Source organism: Triturus cristatus, chromosome 10 (assembly GCF_964204655.1).
Source record: "Triturus cristatus chromosome 10, aTriCri1.1, whole genome shotgun sequence".
Taxonomy (NCBI): Eukaryota; Metazoa; Chordata; class Amphibia; order Caudata; family Salamandridae; genus Triturus; species Triturus cristatus.
In genome coordinates this window covers 996,560,279-996,583,693 of record NC_140593.1, presented here as the reverse complement: position 1 = coordinate 996,583,693, position 23,415 = coordinate 996,560,279, and the positions used below count along the sequence as shown (strand labels likewise).

At 49.3% G+C, this 23,415-nt stretch overlaps 1 protein-coding gene across 2 annotated transcripts in view; it reads right to left on the bottom strand.

Moving 5' to 3' along the window:
* Positions 1-21,385, bottom strand: part of LLGL1 (LLGL scribble cell polarity complex component 1) — a 380,830-nt gene extending 359,445 nt beyond the window's left edge. Inside the window, exon 1 of one of the 2 annotated variants that reach the window (XM_085628972.1) lies at positions 21,152-21,385. In XM_085628972.1, the coding sequence (XP_085485098.1) occupies positions 21,152-21,235 (84 nt within the window). In that variant the 5' untranslated portion in view covers positions 21,236-21,385. The remainder of the gene's footprint in view (positions 1-21,151) is intronic. The other variant, XM_085628973.1, reaches the window with a different exon arrangement.
* Positions 21,386-23,415: the final 2,030 nt, after the last annotated feature.

Genomic DNA, 23,415 nt, shown 5'->3' with positions numbered 1-23,415 from the left:
CTATACCAAAAAGTCTTGGCTAATGCCAGACCTAAAATAAAAGAAGCAAACCCGCTTCACTACCTCTGTAAATCTCCCTAGGTGGAGATTTACAATGTCTCCTCAACCCCCTGCTAATCCAGTAGATATCTGGTCTCGCTCCACCTTCACAGTGAGAAGGCATAGCCCTCCCCCATTACTCTGATACATCAGTATTAAACTCGCTCAGCAGACAGTTTAGCAGAAAGGTATATGAAATTTAGAAATTAAAGATTTTGGGGGGAAATTTGAAGATCAAATCTGATCGCGCAACCTTCATTATACTGAATGCCAGAGATGGTGGGCAACCAGGACCCTAACACACAAGTTCCTGACATGGAGTGCCCGAGGTCTAAATCATCAGGACAGCAACTGAACCAAGGCCATGCGGGCTTTGGATACTTTCCTTCCTATACGTTCCAGAGGTATACTCATGAGGCAACAGCCTGAATTTCTGCTTGTTAACGGTTCTAGAGGACCTGAAGGACCAGTACGCAATAGTACACAGGAGCATATATAGTCTCCACAGGATTCTGATTGGCTTATATTCCGCTAATATTGACAGCCCTGATTTCCATGAGGAAGTCTTGGTTGTAAGTGAAGAATTCCTGGACACACACTGGCTAAGGGTTTAGGACTTCAATACTACATTGGATGTTTAGCAACAGGTCCACGATCGGTGTGTGCACCATATCCAAGTGTGCCAAGCCAATCCTAACACTAATGGAGAAACAACGTGGTTGATTCGCAGAGGCTACTCCATGCAGATCAATACAAACACTAGATGATGATGGACGGAGCGCTGAAACTTTTCAGACACTCACCCCTAGTCACAGATCTGGGATGAATCCATCATCGTTCTTTAGCTCTCTTCGCCACCCCAGTTCAGACCCAGCCATATGCAAATCAATCTTGACCCTGTTCCTCATGGAACAATCCAGCCCGAACTACCAAGCCAGGTCTTCCTTGGATCGGAAACAAGTTTCCTGGGACCGGTTTAGAGGCAACACACTCCATGCAGATCAGGGACAACACCCAGATGATTCCACTTGACGTAATGTCTAGATCTCATACTGATGGTAGGGTGTCTGATCAAGGGGTTAGATAGTATAGATATGTCACCACAAACCTTCTCAGATAACTCTCTCCTCGTGCCCATTATATACCTCCCTCGTCCACAACAGCTCCAATGTATGTGGCAGTTCAAGGGAGATAGCCTGACTGAGGAGGCCTATAGACAGGAGAGAATTGGGTTTGTCGGCTATAGTGTGGGATTCATTGATCAAAAGTCTGGGAAGTGTGTAAGGCGTTTATTTAGGTTTCACTGCATAACAGAGGAGGATGGGGTGCTCGAAGCATTGAGGGCACAATTGCACACACCTGAACTAGATATAACCCACTCAACAAACAGCATGAAAGTAGTGGTGAAAGGGCAGACGTTGGTCACTATTAGGCAGAAAATTGACCTCTTCCAAACCGCTGTGAAAAGAGGGTCTAAATTGCTGGGTCAAAAGGCATGAGCTAGGAAATCTAGGGAAGGGAGGGGGGGGGGGGGGGGGGGGACGTCCTGGCAGGATGTTCGCCTCAGAGATACGCGAGAAGGGACTCTTGAACAAGCACCAAGGTTAACAAGCATTGAAAATGCAATAGTATGCTTGTTCCTATTGGTCACAGTTACAGTGTCCAGGTCCTGAACGCAGATTCTACACAATATACGGGACACACAACTTAGTTTTCAAATACAAGTCTGGAACGCGAGACGCGAACAACGAGGTCGAAAAGAGAAGCAATGAATAAAAAAAGTTTAAGCACATCAACTTGGGGTGGCTCAGTTGCACACTGATGATCTAAAGCTGTGGCATGAAGGTCCCAAATTGAGGCAAGTCCCATGATGTTCACGTCTGATAATTAGAGGGGATTCCACGGTCACAAAGAAGGTCTGGAGAGGAGGTTTCCAAAAGAGTTAGGGGCGGCGCCATACATAAAAAAATCTTTTTAAAAAACACCGTGCCAGCCTGCCTCAAGCGCTCCTCCCGAGCAGCCCTGCCTGCCGATCACATAATCTCCCCATTCCTGAATGTGCCCTTGTGCAACGTAACCGGAGCTCATGTAAAGCGCTCCAATACCTTCAGGTAGAGTTCGCGCTGTAGGAATCTGCATAAAGAAATAAGACAATCATGGGCTGCTGAAAAGAAAAAAAAAAAAAAAACATCGGTCTAGCCTCCCTGGTCATCCCGACTCTGATAGTCGGGATTTTAAGAGAAGAAGCTCTTTCAACCCCTGCCGCGAGCAAAAGCAACAGGCAAAGATTCCTTGCGCCATCTAAATGTAACAAGCGCTTAAAGACAACGGCCCCGACGAGCATTGCAAACAGGAAGGGGAGTGGCAACCTACAATAATAAACAAGTGGGGGGCGGGGGGGGGGGGGAGGGGGGGGGGGGGGAGTGCAGCCGAGAGCAGGGACACGCAGTGTTTACCTTGCGGGAGCAAGCGCGATAATTACAAACAGATGTCGCCAAAGCTCGCTCTCACAAGGGAAACGCCAAACGTGGACGAGCTGCATTTGAAAGCAATGCAAAGCGTGCACGTTTTTTGGAAAAAAAAGCTTATCGATTCCAAGAGGTCCCCTCCTATGCAACGCATGCGCGCTGCGTAGGCGAGACCTAAAAATTGAGAAGACATGGTAGTTACTGACTCGCACATTAAAGAGGCATTAATGTAAAATGATTGTACATTACATATAGCAGGTGACCGTTAAACCTCAGACACAACTTCAAGATACCGAAGGTCAATAGAACTGGCATAGATAGTGTTGGACAGGCCTCACAGACGGCTCGCGCCCTCCCCGCTCGACAAGGCCAGGACTCCGGGCCACCTGGCATAACCCCGCGACCAGCACCTGTACCCTGTCCCCCGACGGACCCTCTGCCCTCGGACCCCTACTCATCACGGGGTCCAGCCCCACCGGCTTTCCCGGCCGGGTCAAGCCGCCATCTTGGACCCTGTACCACGCGGCCGCCTGGCCTCCCCTCGACCCTAACCCCGGGCCTGGCCGGCCCCGACATCCCGGCACCACTATCCACCCAGGAGGTGAGCGGACCACTTGGCAGGTCAATGGGAGACCGAAGTGTCAAGGGCTCTCCCCCGCCAGGTGCCGATCGCTCCCAGCTCCCCCAGGCACTGGCTCCACCCCCTGCTGGGTGTCTGGACACCTTCATCCCGGACCCTCCGACCTCCAAGTGCGAGGGTCCGGACATCAAAGGGCACCAGCCCTATAACTGAGGCAGCTCCGGAGCAGGAAGGCAGTTGTATCCTGGAGTCGAGAGACACCGAGTGAACTCAACCCTGACGGTCTACTGGCGCTGCCGTAGCCCGCTCTTGTGAACCATCGTCCTGCCTGCTGGCGCTGCCGCGGCCTTCTGCAACCTTCATCTTCCTGGGACCTGCTGGCGCTGCCGCGGCCCGTTGTACCGACCACCCTCACCGGGACCTGCTGGCGCTGCCGCGGCCCTCTGCAACCTTCATCTTCCTGGGACCTGCTGGCGCTGCCGCGGCCCGTTGTAACGACCATCCTCACCGGGACCTGCTGGCGCTGCCGCGGCCCGTTGTATCGACCATCCGCACCGGGACCTGCTGGCGCTGCCGCGGCCCATACCACCTAACCACCAAGCTCGAGGATTGTGAGCTCATCACCATCTCATCCGAATTACCTGATTGGTAAATAGACTGTCCCGCTACCCCCTTCCCTACCTTACGAGACTCTAATCGAGGGGACCCCTGAGTCCAGACCTCCTTGTACCATTTTACCGTACCTTAAATAAGTGCCTATAAAGATCACTGAACCTTATCCGTGTGTGGTATTTGTCTGTGGGGGGGAAGTTACTTGTCTGTACGATCGCTGGAGACGGCTCTCCCCGGAGACCTCTCCTCCTGACCCCGGCCGACCCTCCCGGTCCGTCTACCTTTTCTAACATTGGTGGCCAGCGGCGGGATCCGAATCAACGCGTAATCGTACAGAGAGTAGCTCACCCCACGACAAAGCACGATGTCGACCAAAGATAGCAGCCCCACCGAGAAGTTCCAAATGGAGAAACTAGAGGAGTACAACCACCGCGAACTGAGACAATTTTGCATAGAACTTGGCATTGCTACCACTGGCCTGAGTACCAAGGATGACCTAAAGCACGCCCTTGAGTCGTGGACAGAAACGGGGGTCGCAAGACCCTCCGACCAAAGCAGCGTCACACCAGACCAAAACAGCGTTACACCAGAGGGGAACGCCACGACTCCCGAGGAGCGGGGAACGGGCCTCTCACCGGAGGAGATACGAGAAAGAGACAGAGTCAGACTGCACGAATTAGAGATGGCACGACTCAAAATGGATGGGGAGCTCAAGTTAGCTGAACAGAAACTCAACCTCGAGCATATGCGGATTCGAGAGGAGCGAGAAGAAAAACAGAGACAGAGAGAGCTGGAAGAGAAAAAGATAACGCTCGAGCACGAGCGCCAATTGGCGGAGATAGAACTGCGCAAACAGCATAAGGACTTGGGGGTGCCTGAAAGACCACACACCCCGGGACCAACTGAGAAAAAAGTTCACATCCCCAAGGATGTGGTCCGCGAGTATGTCCGAGAAGACGACATACAACAATGGTTTAAGGCCTATGAGATCGCAATGACCTCCCACCGGATCGACCGGAGTGATTGGGGAGCCGGACTTTGGGGGAGATTTATCAACGAGGGTCGCGATGCCCTGCTGCAGCTCCCCGATCACCAAATGTCGTCCTACGACCACATGAAGGCTGCCCTCCTCACCCGCTACGGCCTCACGCCCGAGATGTACCGCCAGAGGTTCAGGGATTGCACCCGGATCCCAGGTACCACTTGGGTGGAATACGTGAACTATTTCAGCCGGGCCTTCGAGGGTTGGATCAAGGGAAGTCAGGTCACCACCTACGAACAGCTCTTCAACCTCATGGTATGGGAACACCTGTCAAACAACTGCTTCGTCGAGCTCCGGCAGCACCTACTCGACAGTAAGCTGACTGACCCCCGGCAGCTCGCCGCCGAAGCTGACCGGTGGGAGAGCACCCGAGTGGGCCGGAAAGGGCCACACGACCAGAACAGAAGCAACCAAGGCCAGCACCGTCCTCGGGGAGGAGGAGGAGGCCAAGGGCGGGGGAGAGACGCCTTACCAGCAACAACCGTGGCCAGCACCCCGCCGCCGGCCGGCCGGGGCAACCCCCCGTTGCGGCCTGGGTACCGAGCCAACGTCACGTGCCACAGATGCCAGCGACTAGGCCACTACGCCAACGATCCGAACTGCCCGCTGAACCAAACGCCCAAGCCCCGCCAGGTAGCTGCCGCTGCCCTGGGGGAGGAGCAGTCGTTGGAGGGTCCCGAGGAGTGTGAGCCAGACCAGCAAGGGTGGGAACCGGCCGCCATGGTCCTGGCATGCTTAGGGGGAAGAGACATGGTTCCGCGGGCTCCCCTACCCGCCAACACCAGGAAATACGGTCAGTGGGTGACCATTAATGGACAGAGAGCTGAGGCCTTGCGCGACACCGGCGCCAGCGTGACGGCCGTCCGCTGTCACCTGGTGAAGCCCGAGCAGATCTTGCCGAACATTCTCTGCCCCGTCCGCTCGGCAGATAACTCTGAAAGCATGTGCAAGATGGCCTGCGTCCCGTTTGAATGGGGAGGGGTCTCCGGCCTACTGAAAGTGACGGTCCGGGACGATGCCCCCGTGGACTGCCTCCTGGGGAATGACCTCGAGAGTTCCCCGTGGGCCACCGTCGAGAGAAGAGAGCACTTGGGGATGCTGGGCCTCCCGGACTGGGCCTGCATAACCACCCGATCCATGGCCGGCCGGGCCGCCCCCCGATCCGAAGAAACCGAATGGCCGGCACCTCCGCCCCCGGTTGCCCCCGTAGAGGACAACGGCGAGGCCGACCTCCCAGACCCGGCCCCCGAAGAAAACGCGCAACCCCAGGACCTTCCGGATCTGGCTCAGTGGCGGCAAGAAGGGGGGCCCACCCAAGAACAGTTCCGCCAGGAGCAAAAGACCTGTCCCTCCCTCGAGGGACTTCGCCAACAAGCCAGCACCCAAGCCGCCGGGGACACCACCGGAACCCACTGGGTCTACTGGGATAACGACCTGCTCTACAGCGAGCAAAGAATCGCCGAGCTGGGGGCCAGTCGAGTTCTGGTGGTACCGCTCCGCTTCCGAGACTTTCTACTCAACCTAGCCCACGATGTCCCCCTGGCTGGGCACCTGGGCCAAGATAAAACGTACAGTCGACTGGTGACCCACTTTTTCTGGCCAAAAATGAGGAATGACGTCCTGAACCACTGCCGATCGTGCCCCACATGCCAAGCAAGCGGGAAGAGTGGCCGGAAGCTTAAGGCTCCTCTACAACCCTTCCCGGTGGTCACCACCCCGTTCGAGAGGGTGGGGATAGACATTGTGGGGCCGCTGGACCCTCGCACGGCACAAGGACACAGGTTCATCTTGGTACTAGTGGACCATGCCACCCGCTATCCCGAGGCGGTGCCCCTACGGACCGTGACCGCTCCAGTGGTTGGCCGGGCCCTGATGGGGATCTTCTCCCGGGTAGGCTTCCCCCGAGAAGTCGTCAGCGACCGAGGTACGAACTTCATATCGAAGTACATGAAGTCCCTCTGGCAACAATGCGGGGTCACATACAGATTCACGACCCCCTATCACCCCCAAGGAAACGGACTAGTGGAGCGGTTCAACCGCACTCTCAAAGGGATGATTGGGGGATTGGAAGAGCCTCTCCGTCGCCAGTGGGATGTACTGCTCCCGTGCCTCCTCTTCGCCTACCGAGAAGTACCCCAGAAGTCCCTCGGCTTTAGCCCCTTTGAACTCCTATACGGACACCCTGTGCGAGGGCCCCTCAGCCTCGTGAAGGAGGGCTGGGAATTGGCCCCCCTAACGACCCCTCCAGACGTCTTCAAATACCTCCTGGCCTTACGAAACCAGACCCGGCGCTTCAGGGAGATTGCCAAGGCGAACCTCGAGGCCAGCCAGGAAGACATGAAGAGGTGGTATGACCACAATGCCTCCTCCGTGGAATTCGAGCCGGGGCAGCAAGTATGGGTAATGTCCCCCACCGAACCGTGTGCCCTGCAAGATAAGTGGACGGGGCCCTTCAAAGTGGTCGAGCGCAAAAGCCCCGTCACTTATCTCATCGACCTGGGGACCTCCCGGAACCCCCTTCGGGTCCTCCACACCAACCGGCTCAAACCGCACTTTGTGCGCTCCGAACTAAGCCTCTTGATGGCTACGGACAGTGGCACAGAAGACTCCGAGCCCCTCCCGGATCTCCTGCAGACTCAAGAGAAGGACGGGTCCGTGGATGGGGTCCGGCTCTCTGACGCCCTCACTACGGAGCAACGACAGGACTGCCGGGACCTCCTGCTGCAGTTCGCTGCCCTGTTCTCCCTCACCCCCGGGGTCACCCCCTGGTGTTTGCACGACGTAGACACCGGGGACAGTCCCCCTGTCCGGCACCGGGCCTACCGCGTACCAGATCGGGTACGGGCCTGCATACAGGAGGAAGTGGCCAAGATGCTCACGATCGGGGTCATCGAGCCCTCGGACAGTCCCTGGTCCAGTCCGGTCGTACTAGTCCCCAAAGCCGCTGCCCCCGGCACCGCACCTGAACTGAGATTCTGCGTCGACTACCGGGGCTTGAACGCTGTCACCCGGACCGACGCTCATCCCATCCCCCGAGCAGACGAGCTGATCGACCGGCTGGGGGCCGCCCGCTACCTTAGTATCTTCGACCTAACGGCGGGCTACTGGCAAATCGGCCTCACACCCAGGGCTCAGGAACGGTCGGCCTTCTCCACCCCCGATGGCCACTATCAATTTAAGGTCATGCCCTTTGGCATGAAGAATGCCCCCGCCACGTTCCAACGCCTTGTGAACCAGGTCTTGGCGGGGCTTGAAGAATTCAGCGCTGCCTACCTGGACGATATCGCTGTGTACAGCCGCCACTGGTCCGACCACCTCCGTCACCTCCAAGAGGTCCTACAAGCCCTCCAGCGGGCCGGCCTCACCATTAAGGCCGGCAAGTGCCAGATTGGCCAAGGGTCTGTGACCTACCTTGGGCACCAAGTGGGGAGCGGGCTGGTGGCCCCCCTACAACTTAAGATTGCTGCCATCCAGTCCTGGCAGCCCCCCCGTCACCCAGACCGAGGTCCGAGCCTTCTTGGGGCTCACCGGCTACTACCGGCGGTTCGTGAAGGAATACGGCAGCATCGTGGGGCCCCTCACGGGTCTCACATCCAAGAACCAGCCAAAGCGGGTCAATTGGACTCCTGACTGTCAAGCGGCCTTCGAGGAGTTGAAGGCCGCCCTGTGCACCGCCCCGGTGCTCCAGGCCCCCGATTACAGTCGGGAGTTTGTGGTGCAGACCGACGCCTCCGACCACGGCATCGGAGCCGTCCTCTCTCAGTTGAACCCCGAAGGTCAGGACCAGCCGGTGGCCTTCATCAGTCGACGTCTCCTGGCCCGAGAACAGCGTTGGAGCACCATCGAGAGGGAAGCCTTCGCAGTGGTGTGGGCCCTCAAAAAGCTCCGGCCCTATCTCTTCGGTACCCACTTCCGGGTACAGACCGACCATCGACCCCTGCAATGGCTGATGCAGATGCGGGGGGAGAACCCAAAACTCTTGCGCTGGTCCATTTCCCTGCAGGGAATGGACTTCACTGTGGAGCACCGACCGGGCCGAGACCACGCCAACGCGGATGGCCTGTCCCGCTTTTTCCGCCTCGACGAAGAGAGTCCCCAAGGGGATGGGGGACTCTCCCCGCCTTCAGCTGGGGGGGACGCATGTTGGACAGGCCTCACAGACGGCTCGCGCCCTCCCCGCTCGACAAGGCCAGGACTCCGGGCCACCTGGCATAACCCCGCGACCAGCACCTGTACCCTGTCCCCCGACGGACCCTCTGCCCTCGGACCCCTACTCATCACGGGGTCCAGCCCCACCGGCTTTCCCGGCCGGGTCAAGCCGCCATCTTGGACCCTGTACCACGCGGCCGCCTGGCCTCCCCTCGACCCTAACCCCGGGCCTGGCCGGCCCCGACATCCCGGCACCACTATCCACCCAGGAGGTGAGCGGACCACTTGGCAGGTCAATGGGAGACCGAAGTGTCAAGGGCTCTCCCCCGCCAGGTGCCGATCGCTCCCAGCTCCCCCAGGCACTGGCTCCACCCCCTGCTGGGTGTCTGGACACCTTCATCCCGGACCCTCCGACCTCCAAGTGCGAGGGTCCGGACATCAAAGGGCACCAGCCCTATAACTGAGGCAGCTCCGGAGCAGGAAGGCAGTTGTATCCTGGAGTCGAGAGACACCGAGTGAACTCAACCCTGACGGTCTACTGGCGCTGCCGTAGCCCGCTCTTGTGAACCATCGTCCTGCCTGCTGGCGCTGCCGCGGCCTTCTGCAACCTTCATCTTCCTGGGACCTGCTGGCGCTGCCGCGGCCCGTTGTACCGACCACCCTCACCGGGACCTGCTGGCGCTGCCGCGGCCCTCTGCAACCTTCATCTTCCTGGGACCTGCTGGCGCTGCCGCGGCCCGTTGTAACGACCATCCTCACCGGGACCTGCTGGCGCTGCCGCGGCCCGTTGTATCGACCATCCGCACCGGGACCTGCTGGCGCTGCCGCGGCCCATACCACCTAACCACCAAGCTCGAGGATTGTGAGCTCATCACCATCTCATCCGAATTACCTGATTGGTAAATAGACTGTCCCGCTACCCCCTTCCCTACCTTACGAGACTCTAATCGAGGGGACCCCTGAGTCCAGACCTCCTTGTACCATTTTACCGTACCTTAAATAAGTGCCTATAAAGATCACTGAACCTTATCCGTGTGTGGTATTTGTCTGTGGGGGGGAAGTTACTTGTCTGTACGATCGCTGGAGACGGCTCTCCCCGGAGACCTCTCCTCCTGACCCCGGCCGACCCTCCCGGTCCGTCTACCTTTTCTAACAGATAGAGAACAAGAAGTGGCTTATTTAGTGGTATGATTACAATGTAGGAGACTATGGCAACTAAAATACAGGTCAAGAAGGAAAGTACGTGGAACGGAGAGACTGAGGGCAGAGTTCCTTAAGAGCTATGTAGATGTTCTAGGATCTGCTGCATGTGAATAAAGGGGCAATGATAGAGGATTAATGTGTACATAAAATGACATAAATGTCCTAGACTCCAACTCCAGAGAACATTTGGAAGCCACCACTGGGTTATGTGTTTGCTCCATGACTGTTTCGTGAAGCAGGAATGCCATATGGGCTGTGCCCCTGAGAACAGTGGCACATATGATTGCCTTGGGTTTAAATTATGGCATTCCTTTTGATGCAAGCCATTTGTTGACTAACGGAAGCTCTGCTGTGACAGTAATTAAACATTGGGTTTTTCGGTAGTACATCATTCTCAGAGAAGATTACTATTTCCGTTTTAGAGAGTGAACCACTATATATGCTGCTTATTCCAAAAGAGACAGTTGCACAGATCTCCGTATTGGCTCTTCCCTCACTATGGATCTAACCAGATATAAGCCCATTAAAAGACAGTTCCGCATTTGTCTTCCTATCAAACAGACCTATATTGACCAAAAACCAAATGTCAAGAACTATATCTTAATAATATTGTAGCTTATGGATTTCCATATCCTCTCCAGAGTAAGACAATGTGGATCTTTATTTAGGATCAGAAACTTCCTCTAACTCTATTCATAACAGTGCAATAACGGTCTGATATAATCACAAGTACAGGAGACCTCACTTTTCTGAAAGTGGACACCTTATAGTCTATCAAACCGATCCAGAGATTATTCCTTAGAAATATAAAATGTAGTGTTCTCACATCCAGCCTAAAAAGCATTGTGCTAAACGCCAAAGGTTATGAGAGTGGCCAGCACCAGTCATTTTGCTGAGCCTAGGTTACATGCAAGTATATTATATACTGTTTTTCTTGCATGTATGGGCTATCCAAATAACTGACTAACATATCCACCACTCAAATTACTTACATATTTCACTATACTAATTCACCACTAATCCTTTATGGGCTTCCGGAGTAGCGTGCTACTCGCCCCCCAAAAAACACCCCATCAGGGGTAACAAGCGCTATATAAATACAAACCTTTTTTCATCTTCTATCCCGCTATCATTCCGAATCCAAATAACTGACTAACCTATCCACCACTTAAAAGTACTTGCATAATTCACTATACTAATTCAACACTAATCCTCTATGGGTCCCGGAGTAGCATGCTACTCACCAAAAAGGCGCTTTGACGCCTCATCATGGGTAGTAAGCGCTTTATAAATGCAATTACAATACAATCTGTATCAATGTGGAGGGGGGGGGTGGAGGGGTCTCTATGATACCAATATTCCTATTAGGGGCATTAGGCAGGGCTGCCACCTTTACCCTCTTGTTTTTGCACTTATTATTGAACCCCTAGTTTGCTTACTTATGGAAAAAATATGCCACATGGTTTACTCCATACAGAGTTATTGATAAACTGAATGCAGATTACATCACCATCTATGCGAGGCAACGGGATGCCGATTGGTCGCCAATAGTCATGGAGATTTTGCGAATGCGGCTAACAGTCCGTATTACATATCAACAAAACATGGTAGGAACTACTCCATCTGACGGGAAACCCCTGAGAAACAGGTGCAGATACGGAATTCAGGCTGGTGTGATAGCAGGCGTTGCAGTGAACAAGGCCACGGCTTTTGCTGTACTCAGTAACAGGTTCGCTCTAGATCAGCGGCGGAGCCTTATTCTGTGCTGGATCCACTGCTCCAGAACATCCTGGTGGGAATCAAACAGATAAGGATGGTTGTCCTGCACAGATTTATTTACCTTTTATAGAATATCCCTATCCCACCCCATCAAGAATACTTCACTCATTATCATGGCAATAGGCTTGGAAACTAGCTGGGAAACGCCAAGACATAACAGAGCTACAATAAGAAAGAGGAGCTTTTCACACTCGGACCTGGAGTGATATCACCTTGCAGCCTAAGCACCGTATGCCTTGACCTCGGATAGCTTATTGTAATGCCTTAAATTGGTGGTCTTTGGTATGTAGTCATGCAGGATTTCAGCGTGCATCGCCTCGCAGTAGAAGAACAAATCTGGTGTGCTGTAGGGTATGTAATCTTTAAAAGCTTTAACACTAACAAAAAGTACAATTAAAACACCTCTCACTGCCCCATAGTCAAAAAAAGGGAACTGATCAACCAGATTCAGTACGATGATCCTTACCAAACTATGCTTAATTTGAAGTCAGAGTAGGGATTAAGGACTTTCTAATCCCACCGACTGCCTTCCTGCCTGGTTTGAGGGATGCAGAATTCCAAGTAGTGCAAATACCACATATTGTAGAGTGTTGATAGATGAGACGGAAAAAAAAAAAAACGCTGCTGCGGAGGGAAAAGGTGCAGTTTATAGTTACTGCAAGGTGCATCTGAAGCACTGCTGTACAGAAGGCGGGGTCGCAGAGAGTGAATTATGCGCAGTCACAAGGCGTGATACGTCTATGGATCTGTGGCGCATTCTGCCACCGATTGCAATTCGCTGATAACTCTTAGGGAGTTTCCTCAGCAGGATAGAACTATTCCGGCTGCTATCACCCCATGACTTAACAGGGATTACAACATATTCCCTGGAATGGGAAATAACTTTCTAGTTCTAGATTTACTGGGTTCTTTTGCACAGGTTTTCCGAGTCTTGAAGTTTAACGCTTATAACTACCACCTGTTCTGAGTGGGTGATAATATGTCCGGTTAATGTTGGTCAGATCGGCATCTCGCATAAAAGAAAGAGGTGTCAATGTGTAGGGTATTTAAAAACAGGTAAACTTTCTACAAGGGGGGGTTTGAGTAAATCAGAAAACGAAATCAGGGGCGTTTTCTTGATATCTTTTATTGAGGGCTGGCAGGTTGAAATCAGGCCTCTTTGCAGGGCTTACAAGTCCTGCAATGTGATCACAACTGGGAGACCTCTTGTACCTAATGTGTGAACCCAGGGGGTCTGCCGTTTCAAGTCGCATGATCGTAATTAGGTCAAGTTCTAGCAATAATTAATGGAAGGATCCATGTGTGAAAGAGGGGTGGAGTTTTCCCACTATGCAACAAGGTGTTGGGAATCATTTGTTTTGTTGTAGCGCTTTGTTCTTCTCTGTGGACTTGCATGTTGCGTCTCACGTCCCTGGCAGACTGACAGCAGCCGGGAGTGACGTCACTAATTCAAACCATAACATGCCTGGGGCGGCTGATGCCGAGTCAATGAGCTAGCTCTCTGATGTGGGGGCCTGAGCAGAACAAAAAACACTTCTAATAAAGTAAATAAATAAAACGCAGGTGTTCAGGGACGAAACAAATAACTACACAGAAAAAAAAAAGTTTTAACTGAGAATTGGAGGCATACATAACAACCATAACTATTTTGCTTAAACGCAAATGAAACAAAGATACAATTCCGATTAACAAAGTTACAAAACGTCCCTTCGTGTAGTGTTCATGTGGCTATATAACATGGGTTAACTAGGAACCCCATAAAAAAGTGTGTCTAATAGGCACCGACGGCAGAGATCAGAGTTGTGCGATAGGAATTAGAGAGAAGTCTTAGATTTACTAATATGGGCCGATTACCTCGACAACTCATTTCCTGGCAAACAGGCTTATAACACGTGTTCTGGATTTACCCCTAAAAATAGTCTTAAAGACCTGAACATTCTCATGCAACTACTTAAGAGCGATATTTATGGACCCTGTGACACTTGCACGCGAGGCCCATGTCAGTATCTAGGAGATCAATATAAAAATCGATTGAACCAGAGTCCTATTTGACCTGCAGGGCTGTTCATGTCCAGTAAAGGGGGAAAAATGATCAAGTCATTACCGGCGGAGGTCAAAAGTTGATGTGTAAACTGAACAGGGAGCCATATATCTGGGAGATAGAGCGGAGTAAAACATTTTCCCGGGGGGGGGGGGGGGTGATTACCAACGTCGGACACGCTTGTTCCATCAGTAGCCGATCAATGCCAGAATTCTAGGTTTTCTGCACAAGATAAATGTCCATATAATTAATCTACATGGGTAATAATTATATACAGTACAGCTAGCCTGAAAGTGTGCCATTAATCAGCCCCTTGTGTGCCACTTGGACTAATTCATTCAATTCAGGAAAAATACACCCTTTGTTCTTAGCAAGACACTAACCCCAAAACAATTCCAGGAAACAGACAAAGACTAACACTTAGTTTACAAGGGAGAAAAAACAGAAACCCACCAGCGAGCTTCCTGCATGGCTTCACCAGGAAAGAGAGCATGCACAGAAGAAACTACTTGATTCTACAACATCTCAGACCCGGGAATGAAGCAAACAATGTGCTCTACAGACCGGAAAGCGTAGCGCTGGGAATAGGGTGGGAAAGAATATCGCAAAACACCTACACAGAAAATGCCACAACTCTAGACATCCAACAGCAAAACCAGCGGCCCCTGTGCCTTTCTAGGCTATTTGAGGCAAACACTGTGGGAATCATTGAAAGTCTTCACCTTCTTCCAAACTCGCCTTCTGAGCAATCTTCCATTATTTTACTCAAAGCCTAGGAAGCACCTCCAAAACACCACTTAATTTGTAAATCTCTCACGCTCTCTTTTGGGCTAGCTCGCTGCCGCCAGGGTTGCCGTGGATGACCAGTCTTAGTCCACCTCATGCCTCTATCTTCCACCAACCTACACTTCCCGTTTCTTATTCTCAGTCTTGTTTTTTCCCATTCCGCTTCCTCTCTCTGTCAGCCCTGCCAAGTACCATGCACCAGGGTTTAGGCTAACAAATTTAAGTGTGGAGTCCCCATCACCACACTAAAATGCATTAGTCACTCATTATAGCGCCGCACAACGAGGCATGCTGTATGAGGCGCTGCATGGAGAGCGTGCTGGCAGCGAGAGTGTGCTCGCGGGCTGCCTGAGAGCCTGCTGTCAGTGTCCAAAATACACAGTTGCCTCTTTATCCAACATGGACAAGTTACAAAGTAACTACTCAAATGATTAGAACTGAGCGGCTCAGGATTCAATGAAACTGTGCCTAGACGCCTCAGCCATTATACCACATCATCTGTCAGCGTGTGGTTAACGAACACACTTAATCCACAGAAGAACACGGCAGTGCACTCATGTGAATGTAGGGGCCATGGCACCATGCCTGTTGTCATCCAGCAGGGCACCACCCCACTATGACCATGTAGTGCGTTTACTGTCCCTCAAGCAGCAGCTTTCATTTAAAATGTCACTCCAATTGCCAGAGTGGCCCCAGCCTGGTAAACAAGTGATTCCTTCCCCCTCCCCCGTGCAGCTCTGTGGAGGTCGGTGCGTGTGGATGGCACAAGGGACCTCTGACCCCAGGGGCCCTAGGCAGATGTGGTAGGGCCTGATTGATAAACAACACCTACCCTCCAGGAGTGTTGAGGGTGGCAGGGGCCACATGCATTTGTACTAAGTGAAGAGAGCTGTGCTTCGATCTTTAAAAGACATGGCTGACCAGCGTGTGACTGGCAGTGACAGGTCAACGGACAGTACAGCAGCAGCACTGTCCAAGCCTCCCGTCCCCAGAGTCAAGAGGGACTGACTGAGCTGCAGAGTGGACAGACTGCCATTAAGTCCAGCAACCTGGAGCTAGTTAACCGAGCAGATCAGTCCACCGCTGGTAAAGGCCACAACCAGCTGTGCTTCAACATTTCCCAGCAGCTGGTAAGCGGCTACTAGTCCAGAAAGGTCAAGCACTGGCTAGAGAGTCATCTTGAAGTCCGTTTGGAGACTAATGTGGTGTATACCTGTAGGAGCTTGGATTTAATAAACTGCCTTGTGCAGGGGCTAATCATCCATTGGTGTATTGGCACCGGAGCCTAGAGAAGCTCCATAACTAAATCCAGATTATTGCTGCATTTAATAACACAAACTGTAGCCAGCTGGCCCATTACCTTCCTTGCACTATGACCACTAAACCACTGGCTACGCTACATGTTTTGGGGTCAGTGTATAATTTGTCCACTGTACTGTAAGCAGGTGCTGCAGTGGAGAAGTGTAATATGTAGGATGTCAAGAGATGGTGCAAGTGTATGGTAACATTGGAGAAGTGTGTTTTGAAGGAGCATGTGCATGGCATAAAGTTAAACCAGCCCGGTGGCCTTTGTTTTATAGTACAATCATCTTAGAAAGGGGCAATCTTTTAGTGTTCGGATCCTACTATGAGAAAAATGTGGTCCCTCAAACCTCTTGGTTATTCAAAGATATTGGATTAGACGCCTCACTCACTTATCGTGACATGTTTCACCAGCGTCTATCCACACCCTGGTAGGACGATACCACCAGGACAAACTCAACCAAAGATAGAATGGGAGTTCTTAAATTATTGAAAATGATTATTGAATTAAACCTCCCATATTCATGCAGAATATAGGAGGTTTAATTGAACAATCATTTTAAATTTAAAAAAAAACCAACAAACTTTTTATCCATATCCCAGGTACCCTATAAATAAAGGAAACCCTTTGTGTGTACTTGTAACCATAAAGCTTTCTTCTGGATCCCTGCTTACCCAGTTTGATTTAAGAACTCTCTTTCTACCTTTGGTTGAGTCCGCCCTGCTGGTATCATTTACACTTATGCTTAATGCAGTGGGACCAATCGCTGAAGTGGCATTGATTCAATAGGCAAAGGAGTTCACTCAACATTTGCTTATACACAGGAGGAAAACACCATGTTACTAGAATTAAATATTTATTTAGGGTAATAAATATATACATACAACAGCAACAACAAAAACATCACTTATTTTATCCACTTCAAGTTCTGAGAAGCTGCAAGCACGCAAAAGTGGCATAACATGATAATATTTCTACAGTCAGAGTGAGCATCAAGAGGTATACGCTTGGTCACTATACTTTCCCTAGGAGGCCTTGAATTAGTCACCGTTAATCCGAAGAGCTAGCTCTGGAGGACAGAGAATTGTATAGAACTATAGACACTCCCAGATGGATAGGCAGAGGGTCTTCAGAGAGCAAACGCCATTCACTGATCAATGCACAGCTGCCACATGCAGCAATTTGGGGTAACTGACCGTTTGTCAGGATTGGGATCCTTCTACTTTAGTTGTGTCTTCAGCAATGAAGTCCCTTCAATGTCCATATCAGGTTTGTTTTGCAGTTTTGTATAGTCACTTAAGAGAGCTCAAAACCATGGTGCTTTTCTGATAGGTTAGAGTTTCATATTGAAACAGGATTGGCAAATATCTATTAGTCCGATATGATAAATATAGAATTTATTTATTTTCAGACAGGCGCCAGAGTGTGGGTTGAATGCTTGGCACTGGACAGTAGTTAGTGGAGAAGGAATAGGAGTGACGGAAAGATTTTAGTAGGAGAGTCATATGATCTGATTAGGGCCAGGTCTGGCTTAAAGTTGGTATGTGTGCGAGTGTGGAGGGGGGGTTCGCTGTATTCCACTGAACAAAGCATGAGTGTGAGCACCCCTTTGGGCAATGGCAATGATCCAGTCCTGTGCCAACCCCATCAAGTGGAAGGTCGGTCTGGGGAGTTTGGACGTTAGAAGTTTCTTAAGGGCAAGTGGTTCATTTGGCTCGAGACAGATTTCCAGCATTCACTGGTGTTATTCTATAAACCCTTTACACTTACCTGCCCTGCATTCCTTTATTGCTTGAACTTTCAATGCTGCCTCATGTGCTACTTTAGAGAGCACCGTTTGGTATACAATGTGACACTAGTTTCATGATAGCCCCGCCCTACTAGGATCCAGCCGGCCATATACAAGCTGGAAAGGACTTAATTTAAGCCTAGAATCAACAGAGAAAGCCAGTGAGGTGCTAAACCAGTGGACTTCATTTTGCACTCACAGCCTGTCCCGATAATTTGAGAAGTGCATGCAACTTATGTTACAACAGTGTGAATGCCCCTTTTTAAATGCAGTTGTCAAGTCAACCTAATGACAAGACTTAAACATGATCAGATGCTTCTTTTAATATTGAGAGATGGACGTCAGGGTCTTTGAGGGTGGCCCTCAATTTTTCGGGGGTGCCTGGAACTAATATGGCTTCAACTTTCCTGCCAGTCATCACAATTTCAGTGTTGGAAGCAACTCCGGCTAGAACGCTTAACCCCATTCAGGGATGAATAAGATTCAAAAACTGTGATGCTTGCATGACCACTAAAATTACTTGCAAAAGTGGGAGTGTATGCAGTGTTATCAGCATTTACTTGTAAATGAATTTGGACTTGTGATTTTGGTCACATGTAGGGATTGAGAAGGGGCAGGCATTGACCGACGCAATACAGTAAAGCACACCATTTACTGCACTTCATGATTCAGCCAAAAACGTCAACTTGTTGGATGAAAATGTGAAGGACTTGTTGACTCTATTTGGTTGTTTCCAAGATTCCAATCCAAGTGCTCTGCCAAATTTCTGATATTTAAACTAAACTCTACGATTTATTATATTGTAGTAGTCCCACTGCATCCATGTTGTTGGATGCTTATTTGAATCTATGGCTACGGGAAGGTCTACCCTTTAGTTTGACAGGATTAGTTTAGGTAGATTCTCAAAAGGTCTGGAAACTGACAGGCAGTTATGTAAGAAGACCTAATTTTGGAAGATTTTGTTCATACATGTGATTGGGAAGCCGAACTCTGGGAGCACATAATCAATGCCATAACTGAGATCTTCAGCATTAATGGTCTATTCAACATGTGATAAAATAGAGCCGCAAGTAAGGTACTGGACAGCCGAGGCTACTGACATTCAAAGCAGAAAAAACACTTTTTCCAGTGACATTTTACAGACGATACTTACGGCATAATAAAAATAATTTGATTTTTTGATAACTCCATTGTTGCTTGGATTCTGCTCTACCACTACAAACAGCACATCATCAGCCAATCACAGACGGGACGATCTTTTACAAACATACCGAACAGCGACCTGGTTGGGAAAACCTGCTCATTTGTAAGACATGCATGCAAACAGATCTTCCCCCAACTTCCAAACCACTATTTCATACTTGGGGTGCCTGTCACAAAATCCTCAAGTTAACCCTTGTTCTTGAAGGCACACAAGACTAATTTCATACACTGCACTTCATTAAAAAAGCAGTGAGGCAACAAAATGCCCCAAATCACCAAGTCAAAGTAACTGCTTTCAAATAAGGGGGTTGCGTTGTACTTTTATGAAATGTAGTAAATTAATTGTGATTGAATCTTCTCTGGCACGGTGCTAGATTTGATAATTTTGCACTAAAACAATTCTATTTAGGACCAAATATCTATAGACTGAAAAGAAAGTCTTTTGGAGCATTGAAAGAAGCAAACCCACTAAGCAAGTAAGCTCTTAAGAGCAGCCTCAAACAAAACAAACACAGAAACAAAGCAAGCCTTTTAAATCAACTGAGACACACAAATATTTCTGAGCAACCAAGAACAAGGCAAGGCACCTTGCGTAGCCAACAAGAAAACAAGCAAGCATAACAGAGGAGCCGAACAAAGAACTAAGACTTCTAGACACCTGAAAAGAAATGGACAACAACAGTCACAAGACAAAGCAAGTTGGTTAGATCAGACGAAAAGAAAGGTAAACTTATAGATCTTAAAACAAAATCTTCTAGAGCATAAAGCAAATGTTGAGAAAAGCAATGCAGCCCTCATAAGCGATTCCAAAACATAAATCGTTCTCACGGGGCTCTCCTTCGCCTTCTCTGTAGCCAAATACCAAGTACCTTCAGAACAGCAATCATAGTCTTAGAGTAAAATCAAAACAGTAACATTTATTCCCAACACAGCAGATTTGGAGCAGCGCAGGGGCGGCGGAGGACGCAGAGGTTCCCAACATGCTGAGCTCGAACCCCTGGAGGCAGAGGATTTATGAATTTTGTGGATGATGGGGAGAGGAGGAAATCTAAGTTGATTGAGAACTATTGTGTTAAGAGTTAGAGCCCCAAAAAAAGAAAAGAAATATCAAACTACACATGCACCCATCCATTTCATCAACAATTGTGGAAGAGTAGGAAATTTAAAAAAATACTATATATATATATATATATATATATATATATATATATATATATATATATATATATATATATGAAAAACGTTATTAAAAACTGACTGACAAGCGGTTCTTTTCATTTAACTGCACTTGGACTGCACTGCTGATTCCCTCAAACGACACTGGATAAACTTTCGACCATACTCATTAAAAGCCCTTCCGTAGACTGAATGTTTGCAGAAGAAAACAATAGGCAGCTTTCATCTGTTGAAAAGCACAGCAACTAACCACAAAACATTTTCTTACTGAAGCTGCAGGAGGGCTGCATTCAGTGGGCGGGGGGACACTCACTGTGGTTGGGGTGTGTTTTCCGTGCATGTTTTGCAGGGTCCCTGCGACGTGCATACAATCATTTATGAGCGGAGCGAAAACTGCAACTGAGGGTAGAGTAACCCTGTGCAAGACCCTGCTAGGAGCCAGCAACTCTCACCTAAGTGTCCAACCTGGACTGGAGACAGCACAACTAGGGTGGGTTGTTGATAACAATGACCAGAGGAATCAAAGCGTTTGTAAGTGGAGCAAACAAATCAACAACAAAGTGGGGAAAGACCGGGGGGTCGGGGGTTGTGATGAAGTTACCAGCTAGAACTTGGGGGGGAGGGGGGGGGGGGGGAGAGGGGCTATTAACACCATCCAGAACATGGCAGGAGTGTAGTGCTGAGAAGCCAAGAGACAAGAGAGCCGGGCGGTGATCAGCAGCAAAGAAAGTTGTGTGAGGAGTCGTGGGGAGTGGTTGAGCAAAAGAGACTCGCAGCAGAAAGAACTTGGTAGGGAGCGAAGTAACGGTGGAAATAATTAGAGTTGGGAGCTGCGATGACCAGGGGGAAAGGGAGTACTGCACTGTCGAGCAGAGACAGCTACAAAGACCCATACACGTTGTTCTGTCACAGCATCCCACCCCAAAACCCTTCCTCCTCGTTTTGCGCCCCACGTCACTGTAATATCTCGTTTACACTCACCTTATTGAATGCAAACAGCTCCTGCTTAAGTCTTTCCCGCTGTGGGTCCTGTCCCCCTTGCCGCCTGAACCTGAATTTCATCATCTCGACAAACGAATCCAACAGCTGTACCAGCGCACAAACCAAGCCCCACAGCCGGCCCTAGTGCCGCATCCCCGGCGCACACAATAAGCTCTAGGCAGCAGCGTACTCAGCCAGCACCCGCGGCTCGCGAGCAACTTGATCCACAAACCCAGCTGAGTGACAGACTACTCAACCAATCACATGAGTCGGCGGAGCCCAGAGGGAGACAATGACAAACATGAGCACACACACTGTACGAAATATCTAAAAGGCTAGACCGACGCCGTAACATAATAACGTCATGGCGGTGGCCATCTTAGCGTTTGAAATCCTCTCACAGAAATAACTGCCCAATGGGGAATATGGAGGGCGTGGCTTCCAGACTTTAACAGCTAGAGTGTTAACTGTTGAGTCCACAAAGTGCTAGTCCTGACCGCCATTCTTCTCGACAAAACAGACATTGACACACTTCATTTTCCTATGCTGCATGCGGAGTTTGTAGCACGAATTGGTCCTTCTCTGTACTACTACTACCAGTACAGCTGGGACGTGGTTTCAAAAACAGCATTTTTTGTCTTACATAGTGTTGTCATAAAAGTTTGCATTTTAGTCCGTATAAATAGTGGCATAGACTATAGTTTTTAATGTCTCTTAAATGTAACTGTCACAGTTGGTCACATTTTTATAGAGGCAGAAGTTTGTTACAAAGTACACAGAAAGGAAAAAAAGTGGATATGTTATTCAATTAAATAATATGTACATTGATCCCAAGTTTTGAATTTGCTTATGCATGACATACATGTTTGCAGTATGCTAATAAAATATTTTACTGGCGTATGTGACGCTTAAAGTACTAATCCAATGTAATGTTATGTCGAGCAACGTATGGGAACTGTTGGTAATCACGGGAATCGCACTGCACTGTGTCTCCTTTTTTTGGTCTTTTTGTTTATGTTCACTAGATAAAAAGATTTACAAAAAATATATATATTTTACTGGCCTTATGTATGACATTTGACACTTTATAGCAAACTCAATCACTGACATCCAACATAATAATGCAACCCATCGACAACAGAAATTGACACATTTGACCAAATCACCATGAATCATTTACACTTTGGTCACTTCCAGCACCATGATTTTCAAATGCAAGCACCTCTTCAATTACCTCTTCCAGCATAAGCTCCTTTTTGGTCCTCTAGTTAACGCACTGGCACTTTCCAGGTTCTTACCGTGCACCAACTTCTTCCAGTTCCCATTCATACACTGGCTCCTTACTACCTTTCCAGAAACCACTGTCTACAGAGTAAAAACATGTGAATCAACCCTATCTCCGGCAGGCAACTGCAATTTTTGGTGCTACTTGCTGCAGCTTTCTAAATAAGGAGGAGGTCATATTTTGAAGCATTATTCAACCAATTTTGTGCATTGCAGTTTTGGAAGCTGCCAATAGTAATACAAAAGGCTACTTTGTAGATTTCACTGAGAAGAGTGCAGAATGTGCCACATCCTCCTTCATTAGATCCATACACATGTATCTCAAGTTGTCTTATATGATAAAATAGTATGTTAAATAGTTTATATTGTGCAGTTGTCTTTTGGTAATTGTAGCTGAGTATAAATTAAAAAATAGGACTGTTTGAACTACATGATCTTGACAAGTATATTATAATTTGGTTTTCAATGTTTCGTAATTCGGGTGCAAAGAGACTCAATTCACTAATGTTGTCCAACTGTTACTGTACTTTCTTTGCTTTATTGCTTTTAAAAATATATACGATGTGGATGTAAGGTAGTCAACTAGTACAATTTCACAGGACATGGTTGTTAAATGAAACACTGCGATTGGAAACGCTGTCTCCTGATGAAATTAAATGATGTAGCAAAAGACACACAATTGATGGACGGAATGCAGAACAAATCAAAACATTCTGCATTTGTCACCCCGATTGGGACGGGTATGCCCAGACGTGGGTCCCGTGCTCTCCATGCCACTGGAATCAAGCTATCCTGGCTGAAAAGGGGTGAAACCCCGAAGCCGGTCCTAGGATGCTTGTTTCCAGTCCAGGGAGGACCTGGCTTGGCAGTTCGGGCTGGACTCTTCCCATGAGGCACAGGGTCGACTGATTTGCATATGGCTGGGTTGAAACTGGAATGGCATGGTGAGCAAAAAAACGATGGATTTAGGCCCAGATCTC